Here is a 20,625-nt window from a genome sequence, read left to right as displayed (position 1 = left end):
ACCCTCTGCATTAATGTATTCTATGTTCTTTAGGGATGAAAGATAGAGATAACAGGAGGAAAAAAGAACATTTTCTTTTTAAGTGCTTATTACAACACCTTTACACTTTTAATCTGGACTTTCTCTCTATTTATCGATCTCTCTCTTTTACCTCTATTTTTTTTCACTTTTTCTTAAATCTCTTCTCCCTTGTGTCTTTCTCTCTCTCTCTCTCTCTCTCTCTCTCTCTCTCTCTCTCTGCCTGTCTCTCTCTTTCTCTAAATTAATAAAGAGAAGCACACTGTTATTGTGTTAGCGTGCTTTTTTTGACTGCTCTGAAGTGTGACTTGTGGTTGTCTGCTACCCATGATCCCATTTAGAGACAGCAATGCGAAGCCTAATGACAAGACTGTGCATTCTATTCAGAATTAAATATGGGATTGAAAGACAAAGTTAAAGCACTGTGTACTTTGAACTGATTCAAGCTAAAGCAAGAACCATTTCCCACGCTATCTTTCTCTCTCTCTTTCTCTCTCTCTCTCTCTCTCTCTCTCTCTCTCTCTCTCTCTCTCTCTCTCTCTCTCTCTCTCTCTCTCTCTCATGCTTTTAGATGGGAAATTTAAAAGGGGCCCCAGCCTGAGCCCATGCATGTAGAAATAGTGAAAGGCTGAGACACAGCGATCAGGGCATTCAGCTCTGCTGAATCTCCACTGAAGAAGAGTACATCTGTGCTGGCGACACCTTTAATTAAAGCTAAGCTCATGCGTACCAAGAGTCCTCTAGAATTTCCCGTCTGCCGCACATCAGCTCCAGGCCTGAGGCCGAAACCAGAGACACAGATGCAAAAGCAATTCGCCCCCTTTTGCAGGACTTCTATTGCATTTCCCCTATTTTAACATGAGGGAAAATTTTGTGATCAGGCTAATTTGATTCCACGTAGTCTGAGCACTTACACGAGCTGGAAAGAATGTGACTGATTTAATTAATCCACACAGTTGTTTCTTTTTTTGTGCCTCCTCCTCTCCTCATCAAAGTGAGCGTGCTGGCAGCATGCAGTTGTGAGGTAGGCCCATCTGGAGCAATCATTACAGTCAGAGACGTGAGATCAGATAAGTTTAATGTTTCTCCATTCAACCAAAGTGCTACCAGACTCTAATGGGGACTGTAGGCAAATGTGTGATAGTACTCCAGACCAAGAGAGGGCGATATTCACTTTCAGACAGCTGAACATCATAGGTATAGGCATAATAATAAAAAATCCTCTACTGTTGGTGCATGGCAACATTAGCAAAAAGCATAAACATTTTAGATCAAAATTTTGATAGATTACAGAACAGCAAAAAATATCTTCTGTTTAGTAGGAAATGATGATTATGATCAGGGAATGACAAGGTAATAAAGATCAATTTGTCCTTGAGAGCATAGTAAAACCTCCAGTCCTACAGAAAGCCACAGTTGCATTTCAAACTGCTGGAAATCATAAGCTTTCAGAGGTGAGGTGATCACAAATAAGGTTGGATTTGACCAGCTAAAATGATTAAAAAATTTTATTTAACCACACAGTAAAACCTTAAGTCCACAGCTGTGGAGGGGCTAAAAATGATGTGATATTTCCTGGTCCTTCATAAGTTATTCACAGCAGTTCATCTGTTACCACTTTTGTAAAAATAATGCCACATTTACATTGGGTTGTGGCTGTGAGACAAGAATATCAATCACAAACACTAATCATACTGGCCATGGTCATGCAACAGTCCTGGAATTCACTCCCATTGGGCAATTTACCCCCAACTTGTCTGAAGCAAGATAGTGCTCTGTCTTAAGAGAGGCTGAAAAAAGGACTGGATGAAACGAAATTCCATAGGGCTGAAGCAGATGTCCCGACAAGTTTAAATGGAGGCTTAATCCTTGGCCAAGACAGAGCAAAATGGATAAATAAATCCCATTAGCTTATTTAAAGAGAATCTCTTTGTCTTGTTTTTGGCATCATGGCTTGTGGAGGAAGCACTTACATCAAATAAACATGGAGTTTAAAAATCTGCTGGTACATATTTAGCTCATGAGACAGGCTTAAAGGTGTCTCTGAGAATTACGACACACTTTAAATCTAAGAATTTAGAGTGGTTGTCTGAGTTTAGACAGATAACTAGTATTTAGACAAACAGAATTTAGAGGCCTTAAATTTGTCAATGACTGTAAATTATGTTCTGCGGTGTTATACTAAATTAGTTTCTTATGTTCAAAATAAGGCTCCATGCTCATTCCAAAACCAATGGACGATGCAGATGTGTTTGGGGGATATTAGGTTATTGGCTAGAATCTAGTTTAGATTATTATGAACAGAAATATTTGGATATGGCTGGTATAAGGGCTTGCATATTGCATGTTTGCAAATATTTGTTCATATACTGCAAATATTCCATATTGCAATTATATCTCTACATCTAACTTACTGTACATGTGTATATATATATATATATATATATATATATATATATATATATATATATATATATTTAAATATTAGGAATACATGAATCCTTGATGTGACATGGTCTGGCCTGCACTGATGTAACATAAAGTCTGGCCTGTGTTATTTTGATCAAAATGATTGAATCATGTGAATGCCTTGGTTCATCCAAACAGAACCCAAAGTTCTAAACCAAAGTTTAGCACATGCCATATTTTATGTTTTGCAATTTGTTAAATTCATCAAATCCAGCATACAGTAAATGTGCATAAACAGGAGTGTGTTGCCTCTATAGGATGTGTTTGTGTTTATATTGTACTTTTTAATTTTTTTGTGTGTGTTTATTTTTCACTCAACACAACACATGATTTACCAGGGCTGCCCAAACCTCTGATATACTGCATCTCAGTGTGCACAATGCAACATAACATAAAGATTGGTAGCTTACCTGGATCTTTTCCATCTGTGATGCCATTTTCATGGCTGGGCTCACCATCTGAACTGGGTCTGTCATAGGACAACTTCTGCAAGAACAGAGTTAAAAGTCTGGGAATCTACCACAACTACATCTCTGTCCATTCACAAATCAGCCAGTGAACATTAAACACACTGTGCAGAAACATCTGCTTAGCCTTAAACACATCAGCACATTCATATATATGAATGGAATGAACATCCAGAGACAAAAACACACACTGAGACACAAGCACACTCAGGCAAACAAGCAGGCATGCACAAACACACATATATACCAAGAACTGCATAGAAGCATAAAAACACACAATTGTACCATGTAAAAGTCAGAGACTACCCTTCATTTATTTAATATCCAGCTTAAACAGCTATTCAGTACAAGGTATTCATTTTTCATGGAGATATTTTTTAAAAAGACTAGACACAAGATAAGTCACTTGCATAATGAAAGTCAAAGAAAATAAGTGAAAAAGAAACAGGAGTTTCCAAAACTCAAGGTCAAATAAAGGACAGAGAGAAAATGGGACTCCTAACAACCAAACAAGACCTAGTAGACACAATAAAGAAGAAAATTTGCAAATCAAACAAAGAAGCTGCTGGTGTTCCCAGAACAATGGACTGATCACCGCAGAGTCCAGACCTCCACATCACTGAATGTGCTGGGAATTATTTGGATTGTGAGAAGCAGAAAGTGCAACCAACTTCTAAGACTGAACTTTGGAGATGTGGAAAAATATCCCTAGAGACTTCTTTGAAAAACTGAAGGCAAGTCTTCCGAAAAGAATGGAAGCTGCAGTTAAAGGCAAATGTTAGACACACTAAATACTGAAAAAATAATATTATATTCAGTTGTTGAAGCTTCTGTGTAGTTTTCTGTTAAACATATGCTCCTCTTTATGTGATGCTCAAAATGGGTCATTCTAATTCATTTCCAGGACGTTTTGACCTGAAGTTAAATAAATAAAGGGTGGTCTCTGATTTTTGGACAGTAGTGTATAAGCATAAAAACTCACCTACTGAAATACACAGCCACAAATAGCACTGCACACAATGTACTTTCTACACAACCCATATCCCCGCATGCATAAACATACACACACACACACACACACACACACACACACCCATATATATATACACACAAAAGCACATGGATGTTAAAGTCTGCTTTCTGCTCAAACACAAACTTAAAGAGCATCTGTTTGGTATTAAGTCTGAATAATTATGGCTTACGCATGCTGTGCCAGTTTAAGAGGTGCCTGTCATTAGAGGTATTAAAATCCCTTCACGCACATATCACATATACTAGTGTATACACACTAACGCATTAAAAAACATAAGAAATATTGTTTGGAGAACAGAAGAAAAGAAGAAGGCAGAATTGAAGTGTACTCTTTAAATGTGATAAGATCATTTTTCTTCTCATGCCTATTTGACACTGCCAACTGAACACATCTTGCTCTGGTGAGATGGAATTTGGCAAACGTCTGCAGTTTTTATAACTTTCAACCTCTTGGCAGTGCAGCCACTGTGTAGGCATATGGAGGGTAAGGGCTGCATAGATCCCAAAGTGTGTTAAAGCTGTCAAACACATGCAAACATGCACAAAACAAGACATGTACCTACATGGAATTTGCGGCAAAAAGCAAGTACCACGTACATGCATAAACAGGATGCAAGCATACACCTACTAGCATTTACAACTGGATACAAAACACACCTACAGAGCCACACAAACACAGACTTATGCTAGACAAGGGCGTGTGCCCATTAAACAAACACAAAGCATGAACACTGAATTCCAACCTTACCTTTTCCAGCTCGATTTTGTGAACAGGAGATCCAGAAACTGCTCCATCAGAGTCCACTGCTCCGTTTCCATAAGCACAAACCTCCCTCATTACCTTAAAAAGGAAACATAACACAGAATTAGGATGCTATATCGCACATATTCAAAGTCAACTTCATGCTTTTTTCCCCTTAACACTACTGTAATCAGTTAGCAGAGACATGTTGGTCTCATTTTACAGGTAAAAGCTTGCTGCATTGTGTCAGAACCACATAATAAAACTATTTGAGAATGCCTAACAAGAGCGATTTGATGTGTTTGAAGATTTAAGCATACAGTTTGATTTAAGCATACAGTTTGAACATCTGTTCATATTTGTTTTATCCAGCAATAAATAAGTTAAATAAGTTAATATATCCTGCAAATACCTTCCTTCATACTACAAATTTACTCAGTTTTACATAGGCCGCATATGAGCACAGCTATTAACAGTTTAAAAAGTGTTTTAAATGACTGATTCCTCAGTTATTTTCTTCTTCGGTCCAACAGACTGAGGTTTGTACAAATGCTGCTGCTACAACCTTAAATATAGCTGTTTACTGGTTTGCGTATGGGCCAAGACTGTACAATATAGCAAGAATTCAGAGTGAATACAGACAGTTAGAAATCACTAGCATGCTATGCAGAGCAAGTGGCAAAAATAGACACAAAGCATATTTTTGCACTTTGCATGAGGTATCATTGCAATGCAAAAAAAGCAGCTGGTGTGAAAAATTGCTTTGATTAACATAATTATAAGTGCCATTCTGTGCCACATCAAGTTATGCGGTTATCGCATCTCATATGAAGTGGGCCCTTATTCTTGTAGCTCCAACTCAAAAACAAAGTATAAAAAAGCAAACTTCTGACACCAAGTATATAAGGCTGGTCAACTTAAAGTAGTAATGGGGAAAATTGGGCATTCTACCATTTAACATCTCATATTGAAGAGTGTTTTACAAAGGGGGAAGGCATATGAAATGGATTGCAGCCTATTTGAAATTTATTGAGATTGTCAGTTTTGATTCAGAACAACACAGCAGTTACACATCTCTACATCAAGCAATGAACACAGCAATGAATGCCATGGCAACACATGCAATCAAACCTGTAAAATGCTTCTAAAAGGGCTGTTACATGCATTGCTAGCCATCTGCACATTGTGAGAACGATTTATCTAGAGTTCTCCATGCTGCAGGCACAACACCAGCACATACAAACATGACCCTAGATGACCTGCCCAAAGCAGCAGGGCTGAGGAGAGCCAGGTGGACCTCTGAGAGGTCAAATAGTACAGACACATATACTGGGGTGACATTACAAAAAGAATTTGCCTAATCTTCTTCATCAATCCACCCCAACCCTGCCAAAAAGCCAAAAGCCACCTTGGTTGCGCTCCTCCAAATGCTGCAACTCAATGCCGCATGCTGGGGTTTGGCAGTCGGCATGCGTAATTGGGCTCAAGGGAAAATTACAGGCTTTGGCCGCACAGCTTGACTAGAACAAGAGTGTGTTTTTGGGATACACTCAGTGAAGAAAAAATCTCCTCTTTAAAATGTCCCATCTTGCTGTGTGAGAATCTTGCAATAGAGCTCAGTTGGTTTACTTTAACTACTCTTATATGAGCTTTTTCTTTTTTAAAGACTTAAAATATAGCAATTAAAGAAATGAGTACAACATTTATGTGCAAGATCAAAAGTACTTCACATAAGCATTTCCAAAAAGTCTCAGACTGAGTCACATTTCTATTAATTGTGGTTCTATTGACTGACACAAAGAGCAATTATGCTGTGATCTAGTTTTGCATGAACAGCATTTGCATGAGTGATCAAACTTTGACAAAAAGGTCAACTTGTGACATAACTGACCACCTCAGTTTTGCTTACTATTTTCAAACAATAATTTCATGTCATTGTGCGCAGGACACAGTATGAACAAATTTTAATTAAATTTCTTCATACTGTGTTTAAATCTGTCTGCCTGTCTATCCATCCGTCCGTCCGTCCGTCCATCTATCTACATTTTAGACTTATATCTTTGTTCATTTCAGAGATGTAAATACTTTGAAAAGTGGATGTGGTCTTAATTTTTGCCTTGAATACTCCAGTGTTATTTAATCTAGTATCGATCTGCCACATCTGTAGCATGCGGTTGATTAACAATAATATCAACAAGTTTTCCTGAATTTTATCTTCACTCATCATGTTTTGAGTTAGTTGGTTTTCTGTTCTCTACAGAGAAATTGCTGTCCATGGTAACTGACCACATGCCACAGATGTGTCAGGCAGAGATTGGAGTATCCCTTTAAAAGCAGTGCTGCAGAAAAAGCATACTCATCTTTTGATGGATATCAGTATTGAGCTTATATCAACAAAAAATGGACTGAATACTGGATCGAAAAAAGGAATGAATCAATTTAATCCTGTAACGAATCAAGCCTGAAGTACCACTCTCACATTGCATAATGTCATGTTGTTGTTTATGTACTTCTCTCCATGGGGTAGGAGAGTGTTTGAATAGTTTAAGCATAAGCCTATTTTTAAATGTTTATCTTAATGGGGCATTCCAGCTGCTGGCATTTAATTCATTATTTGTTGTGTTATGCAGTATTCTGTAGCACTGGATTGGATCCTTCAGCTACATTGCTTTGACAGAATTCACATTTTTTGTATCATTTTTGTGCTTGCTAGACAAGGAATCCACTAATGGACCCCTGACCTAGAGGTTAATAAATACAGAGGTGATTTTTGGCTTTCTCTCAGTCATGTAAGTTATTTGGCTTATTTCTTCATTAGCCAAGTTTTTCTAGTCTTCACACTGGAAAATGACACTTTAAAAGTGTAGCACTGCTGTAGATGAGTCGGCTTGTTTTCAGCAGATGTAACAGTCTCATTTTTTATTTTGGCCAAAGTGTCTCTTTAACCCAGGTTAAAATCCCAGCTCTATTACATACTAAATGCTTACTACTCAGTAACTACAGGGACTTCAATGCAAACTGGTTGAACTATTCTTGATTAAGGAACTGTGTAAACTTGGGGCCCACTGACAGTCCCTGGCCAATTAAGTGGTTAAGAAAAGTGCTTCATTTAAATTTGTTTAAAAATTTATTAAAATAATGGAATATCAGTACTGGCCAGAACTCAAGGTTGCAATATCTGTGTCTGAAAATAAATGGTGGTATCATGCCAACTCTATTCATTAGCTAAGGGGGAGTCGTGGGCTGGAGGTTAGGGAACAAGCCCTGTGACCAGTTGCCGGTTCAATCCCCTCAGCTGACAGTCCGTGACTGAAGTACCCTTGAGCAAGGCACCTAACCCCCAATTGCTCCCCGGGGCGCCATGGATAGGGCTGCCCACTGCTCCAGGCAAGTGTGCTCACTGCCTTCTTGTGTGTGTGTGTGTGTGTGTGTGTGTGTGTGCTCACTAGTGTGCATGTATGTGGGTGTTTCACTGCATGGATAGGTTAAATGCAGAGGTCTAATTTCACAGTGTGCAAACACAGTGAAAAATGGTTGTTAATTCTAAGCAGTTGTCATGACCTGATCTATTACACCTAAACAAAACTGAGATGGGCAGTTTGGGATTTTTTTCTGAAATCTGATGATTTGAGGTGAATTAACCCAAAGGCAACAGTTAATAATTCGATAGTAGTGAATACACACACATACACATGGTAAGTGGCAGACGATGCATAGCAAAGTGCAAGAGCCTGGATGAAACAGCAAGTGAGTTCAGCCTGGCCAGACGGCTGGACAAGTCTTAGAGTGGCAGTACATTACAGACACAGTAAACAGACAGAGACACTCTCCACATCTTACCAGAGCTGCCAGAGGAGAGACAGATTGCAAAAGGAAGAAAAGTAAAGGGGAGATGAAGAGAGAAAAGACAAGATGAAAGCCAGCACCTCTCTATGCCTGACCAGAGGACCAGATCAGGAGAGCTACAAAGAGAGAGAGAAAGAGAAAAAAGCAGAGAGAGGAAAAGCTGAAGAAGAAAAAAGAGGCAAACACATCTAAAGAGATATATAGCACTGGAAAGAATTAGCACTGAAGCAGGAACAACAGAAGGCCAGAATTTTCCATAAACAGGTCATTAGGAAATAATGACTGGATAGAACATTAATGAAGCCTCTGGATAATGGTCCTTGCTTTGTTGCATCACTTCTAGGTGATTTATTATATTGTTAAGGCCTAAAAGATGGCCCCTTATTGACTGATAATGTTGCCTTTGACAGCTTTCATAGGAGACCAGTTATTTCCAGGATTTTAGTTTTAAAAATGTGTTTTAAAAATGCAATGGAAGAGTGATTATTCATATGATAAAAGGAGAGAGACAAACACTAAGAGAGAAAGACAGAGAGGGAGAGAGAAGGAAAGACAGTGATGAGAGAGAGAGCGAGAAACAGAGAGAGATGCAGAACCAAGAGAAGGAGGGGTGTGAAAAAGAGACGGAGAGATGCAAGTAAGGGAGGGAGATGCAAGAACGAAAAAAAAGGAAGAAGTTAAAGGAGAGAAGAAAAGACACTGAGAAAGAGGGAAGACAACAAAAGGAAAGCAGGGATAAGACAAAGATAGTGAGATCCATGCTAAAGAAATGAAAAACAGGAAAAAGAAAGTGAGAGAGACATGCAATAAAGAGAGTGTAAGGGGGAGACTGAGAGAGAGAGACAGGAAAGAGGGAAATGAGGGAAAAGAGACAGTAGAGAGAGACAAAGTGAGAAACAAAGAGAGAGAGAGAGAGAGAGAGAGAGAGAGAGAGAGAGAAAGAGAGAGAGAGAGGGACAACTTAAACTTTCCTTCGTCATAGCAACCCATCATTTAAAAACACAGACTAACTTATTCGGTCAACAGACATGCTCACACTTCCTCTGATTAATGTGTGTTTAGAGAACATTTCAGGAACCTATCAGACATTTTATACCTAAAGAACATTTGTGGAACATAGTCACTTTATATATAGAGAACGTTTGTAGAACATATAGTTCACTTTAGTGCAAATGATGTGAAGAGAACACAAGTGTTTTTGCTCAAGGCCAGTTCAGGCTGGAGGGAGTCCAACCAGGCCACGCATCCAGCTCCTTGATTGCGAGCGCCGCTGGGTGCGTAAAAGTATACAACGTGTAAATGAAATGGAATACTGCAGCCAGCCGTGAGGGGAGTGGTATGTATTTATCAAATGCAATGCTTATTGCTCCAATATGTTTTCAATACACATAACACCTGACAAAATACACCCAGCTATGCCCTTTTTCTAAACACCAATTACAACTGTTGTTGCTTTCCTGCTCTTTGCAGGAGTTGTATATTTGTGTAGTGTGAGGTATGCACCCGTGTGAAGGCCGAGAGCGAGGGGCTAGATGTGCCTCCCCACCCGCAAATCAATAAACACAATCTCATTACCAAGCAGAGATGAAAACCTGAATCAGAAATGTGCCGTTTCTACTAAATCTGACTGGCTTTAGGGTTCTGAGTATATGAACCTGCAAAAGTGCTGAGTGGTTGCTTCACAAATAGAGAGAGAGGGAGAGAGAGAAGATGAGAATGAGAGAGAGAGAGGCTGCAGTTTCCAGAAGTAGTTTCCAGGCTGTGGCTCTGTACTGAGGAGTCCTGCCCAGTCAGTGCTGCATTAGCAAACTCTTGGCCTATAAAAGGATCAGCCACATCCAGCCAGCGCTCGCAGGGCCACAGGGGTAAAGTCCTGGGACGCTCATTATTAGCGCAGGCGCTGTAGAGCGCTCACTGACGTGCTGAGGTGCTGCACTTTTCTCACAAGCCGAGAAAAACAGATGTGGAGGGAAAAACACTCTAAATAGACACACAATAGACTTGTTCCTGTAAAAAAGTAACCAAGGAAGTCTGAGAATCAGAACAAACTGATGGAAAAAACATCCTCTTTCCAGCCTCCTCTTATGCTATTTGATAAGACAAGCACATGGATATCTGGTAACACTATCTTTTCCAGTCCCCTAAGTTCCAGGTAGTTAGTGTTAAGTGTGGTAAGTGTGAGATTCAAACTCATTACTTAATACTTACATTACTTAACTCATTACATTACATAATGTAATTACTTTTACCCCAAATAATTACACAGTGCTGTAGAGTTTGTACCTCATTCACAAACAGCTAATGCCAAAGACCTGTTTATCATTTCTTCCTTTATCACCATTATGTTACCCAAAATAATTACCTAGTGTGGACTTCATTTACCAGGTTAATGCACAGAAGGTAATGAACAGAAAAAAATAAAAATAACAAAAAAAAAAAAAAAAACATTACCGGATATCTCACAGCTAGCTCGACAAAATTAGAATCTGTTATTTTCAAGGTTTTTTCAGGGAGTTGTTTCAAAAGATCTGAGGATAACTGTCAACAGCTTTTAACAAGTCATGCTGTGCTAGATAAGAAGGTTCAAACACATGCTTAAATAATCTCTTTCATCTATTTACAATGTCAGGAAGAAGACTGGAACTGAGGATAAGAGAAATACTGCGTTTTTTTGGGGTTTTTTCGCTCACTGCTAAAAGATAGAGAGAGAGAGAGAGAGAGAGAGAGAGAGAGAGAGATAGAGCAATCTCACATACTCTTGCTGCACAGAAGACACAACGCCTTCAGTATGACCATGTACACTCTTCTAAAACAAAACAGCTCAACCAGCATGATTGTGGTATTGGTCAGTGAGACAGCATGTCTGCCGCGCCATACAGTTTACTTACAGTTACTAAGGAAATACTAGCCTTGATGCTGAACTGATGCTGAGGCAGAGCTTTGTTAGCAATCATTTCTCTGTACCTTGAGCCACTCCTCGGCCTGCTCTTTGCTGTGCACAGCAAGGACCAGGGCGTCGGCCCCCTGGTGGACAATCTTCAGCTCATGCTTCTTCTTTTTGCTATCTTTGGGGATGTGAGTAATACTGCAGCCAGACAGGAGCAGCTCCATCTGAGGAGTCTGATCTTTAGATGACTTATAGCACTAAGAGAGAGAGAGAGAGAGAGAGAGTGAGAGAGAGAGAGAGAGAGAGAGAGAGAGAGAGAGAGAGAGAGAGAGAGAATTTATAATCTTTGCATTACTAGCAATTTAGCTGTGAATTAAAACCTTTGCACACACACACATATATATATGTGTGTGTGTGTGTGTGTGTGTGTGTGTGTGTGTGCAAAGATTTAAATTCACAGCTAAATTGCTTGTAATGCAAAGATTATAAATTCTGTACACACATTTATATATTATATATAGCATATTTCATTATATGAAACAAGATATGTCTCAACTTTTTGACATGTGTTGCTAGCAATTCAAAATAAGCATAGATTTTTCAAAAAACAATAACATTTCCCCATTTTAACATCTGATATGTTGTCTTTGTGGTATTTTAATTTAAATTTGAGGTGTAAATGATTTTTGCACATCATTGCATTCTGTTTCTATTTATAGTTTGCACAGCATCCTAACTTTTTTTTAGAATCAGGGTTGTAACTTTTTTGCAGTATATGTATGTTTGTCTGTGTATTTGTGTATATGTATGTGTGCTCACCAGGAGTTTATTGTCTTTGATCACACACAGCAGTTTGGTCCACTGGCCAAAGCGTTTTTTGCGCAGTAGAAAGGCACAGATGCGAGCATCCTTCACCAGGTCCATGGAGGCCTCCTCTGATGGCCACTGGTGCCTCATCTTCTGACCCTTTCCGTCCTCCTCTTCCTCGTCATATGACTCATACGAGCTACTCATTGCATCTGAGTCATAATCTGAGAGCAGCAAACAGACTGAAATGAGATCCTGCTGCATTGAATCTGCTCTTATTTATGTCTGTGTTGCCAATGTATATACTGCCTATCAGCAGCTTAGTGACACCTAAACTCCAAGTGTTTTAAATACGATCAGGAATGTTTTTGTTTTATGTTAGCAATAATTTAGCAATTCAACTAAAAATGATTATTTTAAGTGAAATACTGGTGAAACACATGTGATGTCAACACTCAAACCATTCAGCTGTTTAAACCAACTTTGAGCCAAAAGATTTTCAATTTATTATTTTTAACAGAAGTTTAACAGTAGTTTGTAAAACTGTTAAATCAATGTTATTGTTGTATGTCACAAAACAAGTTTTTTTTCCTACTTGACAGAAGTGTCCTCAAACTTGTGGACAGTGTATAACTGCAGAAATACAGCAGCTAAACACCATTTTCTGTTTTCTGCAAACTCTGCCTTAAAGTATTTGAGCATTTCTAGTAGAGAGAATTCTAAAACTTGACTTCTATTGTGAAAAGTATGGAAACTGTTTGATTAAGTGTGAGTGCAGTTGAGTTAGAAAGTATGTCCTCACTGGAGGTGATGTATTCTGGAGCTTTTCCAGGACTCAGAGGTACAGCTTCCTCATAGTAACCCTCAGGAAGAGAAGAACTGGGCAAGGGAGGTGGACCATTGTCTGGAGGCTGCAGGAGAGAGAGAGAGAGAGAGAGAGAGAGAAAGAGGGAGAGAGAGAGAGAAAATTAAATGTGCTTCTTCTGCGAATGTGATACTGAATGTGGGCCTAGACAGCATTTTCTAAACACTTGTTAAGGTGGAATTCCACCAATTTTTCAAAATTAATGCATAATTCTGCCATTGTGATGTAAATAAAGTCGTTCAGAGTGCTCTTATGTAAAATGGCATGTTATAGAGGAAGTTATAGACTCAGATTTCTTTGTGGTTTTAGGAACCAAGGGTCACAATGTCTACAATACAAATATAGTAATTTCATTTACTATCCAAGTTTCATTTACTATCCGAGTTTTTATTTGTTTGTATAGTGGAAAATAGTAAAATAGTGGAAATATATATTTTTGGAGGAGTATTTTGCCCTGCATGTACCTCTTGGCCATGAATGGATTAAAAAAATGGATTAATAAGGTGTTTTAGGCCAAAGCTTTATCACAAAACTACTGTAAAACAATGTTTTAGCCATCAGGCAGCGTATTCATTATGATTTTGTGTAACGACTTTCTGTCAGGGAGCTTTTAGAAGCATTAAAGTTTTTAGCCATCTGGTTCCCATCACCACCAGTGTGAACAATTCTGACTTAGTGCGTTTCTCTAGAAAAGAGCATTTCACATCAAACTTCTCTGAATTACTTTGTTTTCATCTTAACCATTTGATTATGTAGAACGTTTGATAAATTAGTGGAGTTCCCTTTTAAGGCAACAAATACAGACTTGAATTTACTGATAATAAACAGTAAACACAAGTTCTGCTGCACAAATTCCATGGTGACACATTTCAAAGCCCATGAATACTGGAGCGATACCAGGAAAGACAAGGGAGGCCATGATTCTGCTGCGAGAAGTGTTCTTTATTAACATGCCGGCAGAAAGTACATACAGGATACTGAACACGTGGTGGAGGGGTCACCACCAACCACAAGCTTCACCCTGACGGTCACCTCTACACACAAGACAGCCCTAACAAAATGCACTCCCCACAGCAGAACAGCACATAAAACATATACACACCTAAACTAACCAACAACAACAATAAACAACACAAAAACAGTCAGAGACAGTACCAACTGCTAGTGGGTACAATATCTCCAGATACAAAACCCTGCATCGGTCCTTATCTGCAGGGTAATGTCAGAGGTCCTCAGCAGTGGTGATAAGCTAATGCAAGTCAACTTTGATCTGGTGCTACAAAAGACATCACTGTAGTGGGAAACAAAACTTCAAAGCCATTAAAGAAAGATATAGATGATATCCACAAGGGAAACATGCGAGGAGCAAGAAAGAATGTATGAGATTTACAGGCAAGAGAGTGATGAGTGAGGATGCATTAGAAAGGGGAGTGGGCAGGGAAGAGAGAAAGGCCATAGACATGTTCTAATTGTTCTAAAGTAATATTTTGATTAGATGTACCTTGGATGAACAACTCATGGCACCTTGTTTTTGTTGATGTTTGCTTTTGGTTTTTGGCTTTTTTGTTTGTTTGTTTTTTTTTTTTGGGGGGGGGGTTGAGAAACTGTAATTTTCATATATTTATTCACAATTTGGATTTTCAAAATTGGATTTGATGTTAAGTCAGTAGTCTTGTGTGATAAAAACACTGAATATACTATAGATTAAAAGATTATTAACCTATATAGTTTGATCGATTAAAAAGGTTCTTCAAATTTGTGCTTATCTTAGATATACAAATATATAATATTACAAATAGACACTGGGTTGATATTAAGACACATCCTTTAACTATAACACAAATCCTAAGTTATATAGGGTTATATATATATATAATGAAGTGTGGACCCACATACAGACCTTTGAAATTTGAAGTGGTTAATATAGTATAACTTAATGAAGCATTCATTAGTGAACCAGACATTGGATGATAACTACAGATACTGGGCTGTCTTGAAGCAAGGACTAGAAACAATGAAGCTAATATCCTGCCCTGCCTTGCCCTTGTCCTGATTTCCCTTCTTTTTTTACCTTCCCTCACATCTCAGGCCATGTGCTTTTGTTTGTTTCCTGCTTCACCCTTGTCTTCACTGCAGCACTACCTCTTAATTGTTCCCAGGCGTTTCTTGGTGTATATACCCTACAACTATAGCTGCGTCCAAAACTGACTGTATTGTTCTCTATTCATTTTTTTACAGCTCTCTCAGTGCAGCTCCTAGTCTAGTTTATTTGTCATTCTCACCATGTGGACACTTGTATCTTGCCTCCAAGCCTCCTTGGTTACACAGATAAAAAACATAATTCATGTATTAATGTTTATTTATATTTATTTTAATGTTGATGAGCAAAAAAAGATGCAATATACTTTTTGAATATAATTTAAATATACTGAACACAAAATAAACACAATATTTTATGGATACCCTGCAAAAACAGGGTGTGTTATGAAATAGAATTGTTTTATCAAACTGCTACAAAATGGGAGCAACACCAAAAGTGCTTCATTTATATTTTTAAATGTCACTAATAAAAATATTATTTCAAAGATCTCAGACTCCCTCTCTAGTGTAGATGCAGGTTGAAAGCTGAAGGATGGATTGTAGGTTTGTGTCGGGGTCTGATAAGCCTGATAAGCCCTGTAATGGACCACTTAGTTTCTCCTGCATGGTAGGCCTCATTATCTGTGCCCCTAACTGACTCAAAGCACACACCTGCTCCCAGTTAAAGAGCATCTGTATCCACTCCGGGCTACATTACAACAAGCATGTGCATATGTGTGTGTGTGTGTGGCACTACGATCTAAGCTAAGCTACAGGCTTCCTAATGTGGGCAAAAGTTTGGACACTGCAGGTTTTTGTGACACTCTTGGCAACATATATGATAACCTCTTGTTGTCATAATGACTCTGACCCCCAGGGGATTTCACAGGGTGCACAGAAACAGCTACAGCTGGTGACAAGCTCATAAACTCTCTCTCTCTCTCTCGTTCTCTCTCTCTCTCTCTCTCTCTCTCTCTCTCTCTCTCTCTCTGGCTTTTTTCTCCTATTGCATGGAAAGTCTGTCCTTACTTTCTTTTTCTGGGCAGGGGAAATTCCAACACATTTTCAGAGACCAAAGCACTGCTGATCACACACGCCACCTGGCACACCACACTCTTACAGCAAACTCAGTGTGAGACATTCAACATGGAGCAATTACCATCCATAAAACAGCATATATAGCATAATGATTCAGCTGATATTTTATTGTACACCTGAAAAGGATGTGGCTTACACATACAGACACAGCAATGCGCTAGCTCCCACAGAAATGTGATTGGTCAATCTTGCACGACTGGTATGAAAAGCTCATTAACGTGTTTGACAAGGTTTCCTTGGGTGAGGTTGTGAAATGTATAGCATACAAACTGTAGCAGAAGTGATATGCTATGGTCTGTTTGGCTCTCTTAATATTTGATAAATGTAACTTTGAGGTGGAGAGGGGGATTAGGTTAGGGCAGATGCCATTTGAAAGAAAACAGAATGGTCTGAAGTCGTATTCACTAAAAATGAGAAACATCAACTTTTAAGAAATCCTAAGCAAGAGCACGAGAAAACTCTAAAATGAGTTCCATTCCTTCCATTCCTCACTCTTGTAACTTAAAAATAACTCTGCTAACTTGCATTCCATGTAGTTCTTGAATGATATGCTCTAGAATGTAATGAGCATGGGTTTAACCCCAGATCCCTAAGTTTATTATGCAGTTATTAATAATTATGTGGTAACTACTATGAAACTAATATGTAGTTGCATAATTATGAGCTTAAGGAATGTATGTATGGCCTCAAGTGCAAGGTTAAGGTGTTAAACATGAACTTTCAATTCAGGTTTTACAGTCAAAATGCTGTTAATGCACTCCACATGACTAAAATACAGCAATGGTTTTAGGACTGATTACACCATCCTTTTTCTTTCTGTTCTGTACACCCCCCCACACCCCACCTCTCTCTACATTTGTGACACATTTCCAAAATGTTCGTGTTCAACAGTCCTCCTCTGCATCTATAGCTCATGCCATGGCTACAGACCAAGCGTTTATCGCATTTCCTCTTGGAACTCTCTCTCTTTCTCTCTCTCTCTGTCCTCCTTTTCCCGCTAAGGTCATCAAATCTCTAAACTCTATAATTCACCACACACGGACAACTAGACACTCACACACACACACACACACACACACACACACACACACACACACACACACACACACACACACACACACACACACCTACTCTAATCCAATCCAAATCCTCTACCTTTAAACTTTGAGAATGGACAAAGAATAACATGGGTGTGGGAGCAGAGGCCAGAGAAAGGAGAGAAGCTGGAAAATAAAGCTTACATCCTGACACAACGAGTAACAGCTTCTCTCCCAGGTGAAACTCTTTTCCGCCTGTTCCACTTCAAGCCTTTGTGTGCTTGGAACAGTTGATGTTGGCTAGCAGAGATAGCCTGAATGTGCTCATTTCCTGCTAAAGTGTATTAGCTACAATAACACCAGAATTGAACTGATAAGGTTTTTACTTTCCTCAGTGTGAGAGCTGCACTGGCACATTGAACATGGACAAATTCAGGACAAATAGAATTCATATGATGCTCATGCAGTAAATAAGACAGTTGTGTTTCAGCTATGTTATAGCTGCAATAGGCTTAGTCTCACTTTGTAGAAAGTGTCGCTAATGACAGTTTAGTTACACCTTAACAACACATACAGCAACAATGTATCCAATGGTGCTTTATTTACTGATACATGTGAATTACAGTCGTACAGCTTATGTAAATACGCATGTGTATCAACACTGCAGTGTAAGTATCCTTTTTATGTAGGCAATTATACACCAATCAGAAACAAACCAGACACAACCAGTTCAAACAAATACAATTATTCTTATTACCCTGTTACATGTGTAATTACATAAGAGAATGCTGTTTACATTATCAATGTACAATTGTGCATCTACATTATTAAAAAAATAAGTTGATACACATGTATATTTACATAAGATGAACTTATGTAAACCATCTGTAATGCTTAAGACATTACTAGTAGCTGCACTATTGTTGCATATGTTACTAATATGTAACTGCGCAGTTATTAGACACATTGACTCTAATGTCATAGCTAATGTCTATTCTTAACAGTTTACTGTATAATTTACAGTAACTTCCTATAAGTATGAACTCTGCCAGAATTAAAATGGGAAAAATAAGGGCATTGTTTCACATTTTACATTAATATTTACATTGGTATTGTGGGTGCTGTAGTTATGGTATCTGTGAAATATAGCCTCCAAAATTCAGGATCAGAGTTGCCTGGGCTTTGTGAGTAGGAGGCCTGGTGTGGGTGCAACAGTCATACCATAATAGTTCAAAACAATGAAATACTATCAGCTGAACTGAGCTTAATTACTATAGTTTTTTGTGATTTTGACTGAATGTCTAGTTTATTGTAGTTTTACACTTATACCCTTTATTTAGTGAATTACAGAATCTTTACTGTAATTTTTTTACCATGCAATGCCGTTTCTAAAGTTTTTAACAATTTAACAGCAAAAATGAACTTGCAATTTGAAAGATAAGGTTTCATGTACATGAGGATACAGAGCACTGCAATTTATTATGGAGTCTGTCATCTGTTAATTAATATAATATCATCATATCACAATCACTGCACGCATTACTCCACCAAAAAGACACTTTAGTTAAAATTTGAAGTGTTTTGTGTGTGTGTGTGTGTGTGTGTGTGTGTGTGTGTGTGTGTGTGTGTGTGTGTGTGTGTGTGTGTGTGTGTGTGTGTTAAATGGTCCAGTCTGTTGAGGTCAGGTTGAGGCTGAGGTAAATCTTGAGTTTTAGATGAAAGCCAGATGCTCTCACAGACAAGAAGGAAGAACAGACCGGACAAAATTACCCATCTACTCTTTAAATGAGTGTGTGTGTGAGTGTGTGTGTGTGTGTGTGTGTGTGTGTGTGTGTGTGTGTGTGTGTGTTTCAATAAGTAGGCGTACATGTATCCTAAAGTGGCCTCTCCTGTCCTCTCTTGTACTCATCTTTTCAAATTCATTAGTCTCCAGAACAAAGACTCAGCAGAAAGACCAAGAGCCTGAAGCCATACATGCCAAACAGGGAAGCCCACAGTTCCAATGTTTAACAAATGTTATGGATAATCCTGATGAATCACATGCTAACCTGCAGAATCTCAGCAATGAAGGGCAACTTGTTTACGATACTAAGCAGATACAGGAGATTTCTGGAATGGAGAATGGGAGTGGACATCCAGATGTTTTCTGGCTCAAGCTAAATGTCTGTAAGTGGCTTATCATAATCTGGAACCTATGATTAAATTTCACCAAAACACTTCTTACTTTGACCCCTTTAACTCTAAGCACATATATGTAGGACCACACTACAGTTTCTCTCATTCATAACTTACATAAATTAGTTTCACATTAGTTTCTGGATCATTCATTGTATACAGACAGAAGCACCATTCATCCAGAAGAGCATTTTTGAGGTCAGACACTGATGTTGAATGAGAGGGCCCGGCTCGCAATCTCCATTTTAGTTTGTTCCAAAGGTGTTTGATGGGGTTGAGGTCAAGGCTCTGTGTGGACCATTTAAGCTCTTCCACACCAAATTAACCCAGCCAGGCCTTTACGGACCTTGCTTTGTGCACTGGGGCTCAATCATGCTGGAACAGAAAAGTGCCTTCTCCAACCCTTTCCCACAAAGTTGGATGCGTACAATCGTCTAAAGTGTCTTGGTCTGCTTAAGCATTAAAATTTCCCTTTACTGGAACTAAGGGGCCTAGGCCAACCCCTAAAACCAACTCCATAGTATTATCCCAACTCCACCAAACTTTACAGGTGGCACAACGCAATCAGGCAGATAACATTCTCCTGGCATTCGCCAAAACTGTCCATCAAACATAGAGAAGCGTGATTTGTCACCTCACAGAATGCATTTCCACTGCTCCAGAGTCCAGTGATGGTTTGCTTTACATTAGTCCATCTTGTCACGATTGGAATTGTGCATTTTGATCTTAGGCTTGTGTGTAGCTGCTCTGCCCTGGAAACTCATTTTCTGAAGCTCCTAATATGCAGTTATTTTGCTGATGTTGCTTCCAAAGACAATTTGCAACTTGTTAGTGAGTGATTCAACAGCAGATAGGTACCCTGCACTTCTGCACTCGGTGGCCTCACTCTGAGTTTGCATGGCTTACTGCTTCATGGTTGAGCTGTAGTTGCTCCAAGATGCTTCTATTTCACAATAACATTTGATTGTGGCAGATCTAGCAGGACAGAAATTACAAACTGTCTTGTGGCGAAGGTGGCATCCTATGATAGTGCCATGTTTAAAGTCACTGAGCTCATCAGTACGACACATTCTACTTCCAGTGCTTGTCCATCAAGACTGCAA

At 38.9% G+C, this 20,625-nt stretch overlaps 1 protein-coding gene across 3 annotated transcripts in view; it reads right to left on the bottom strand.

Annotated features, from left to right (window-relative positions):
* Window positions 1-20,625, bottom strand: part of afap1 (actin filament associated protein 1) — an 83,048-nt gene that overhangs the window by 10,069 nt on the left and 52,354 nt on the right. For all 3 annotated transcript variants that reach the window (XM_017701998.2, XM_017701990.2, XM_017702002.2), the window contains exons 4-8: window positions 13,071-13,179; window positions 12,281-12,492; window positions 11,539-11,718; window positions 4,735-4,827; window positions 2,898-2,973 (exon numbers count right to left, since the gene is read on the bottom strand). In XM_017701998.2, the coding sequence (XP_017557487.1) occupies window positions 2,898-2,973; window positions 4,735-4,827; window positions 11,539-11,718; window positions 12,281-12,492; window positions 13,071-13,179 (670 nt within the window). The remainder of the gene's footprint in view (window positions 1-2,897; window positions 2,974-4,734; window positions 4,828-11,538; window positions 11,719-12,280; window positions 12,493-13,070; window positions 13,180-20,625) is intronic.

Source organism: Pygocentrus nattereri, chromosome 13 (assembly GCF_015220715.1).
Source record: "Pygocentrus nattereri isolate fPygNat1 chromosome 13, fPygNat1.pri, whole genome shotgun sequence".
Lineage (NCBI taxonomy): Eukaryota > Metazoa > Chordata > Actinopteri > Characiformes > Serrasalmidae > Pygocentrus > Pygocentrus nattereri.
This window is presented reverse-complemented; position numbering and strand designations above follow the sequence as displayed.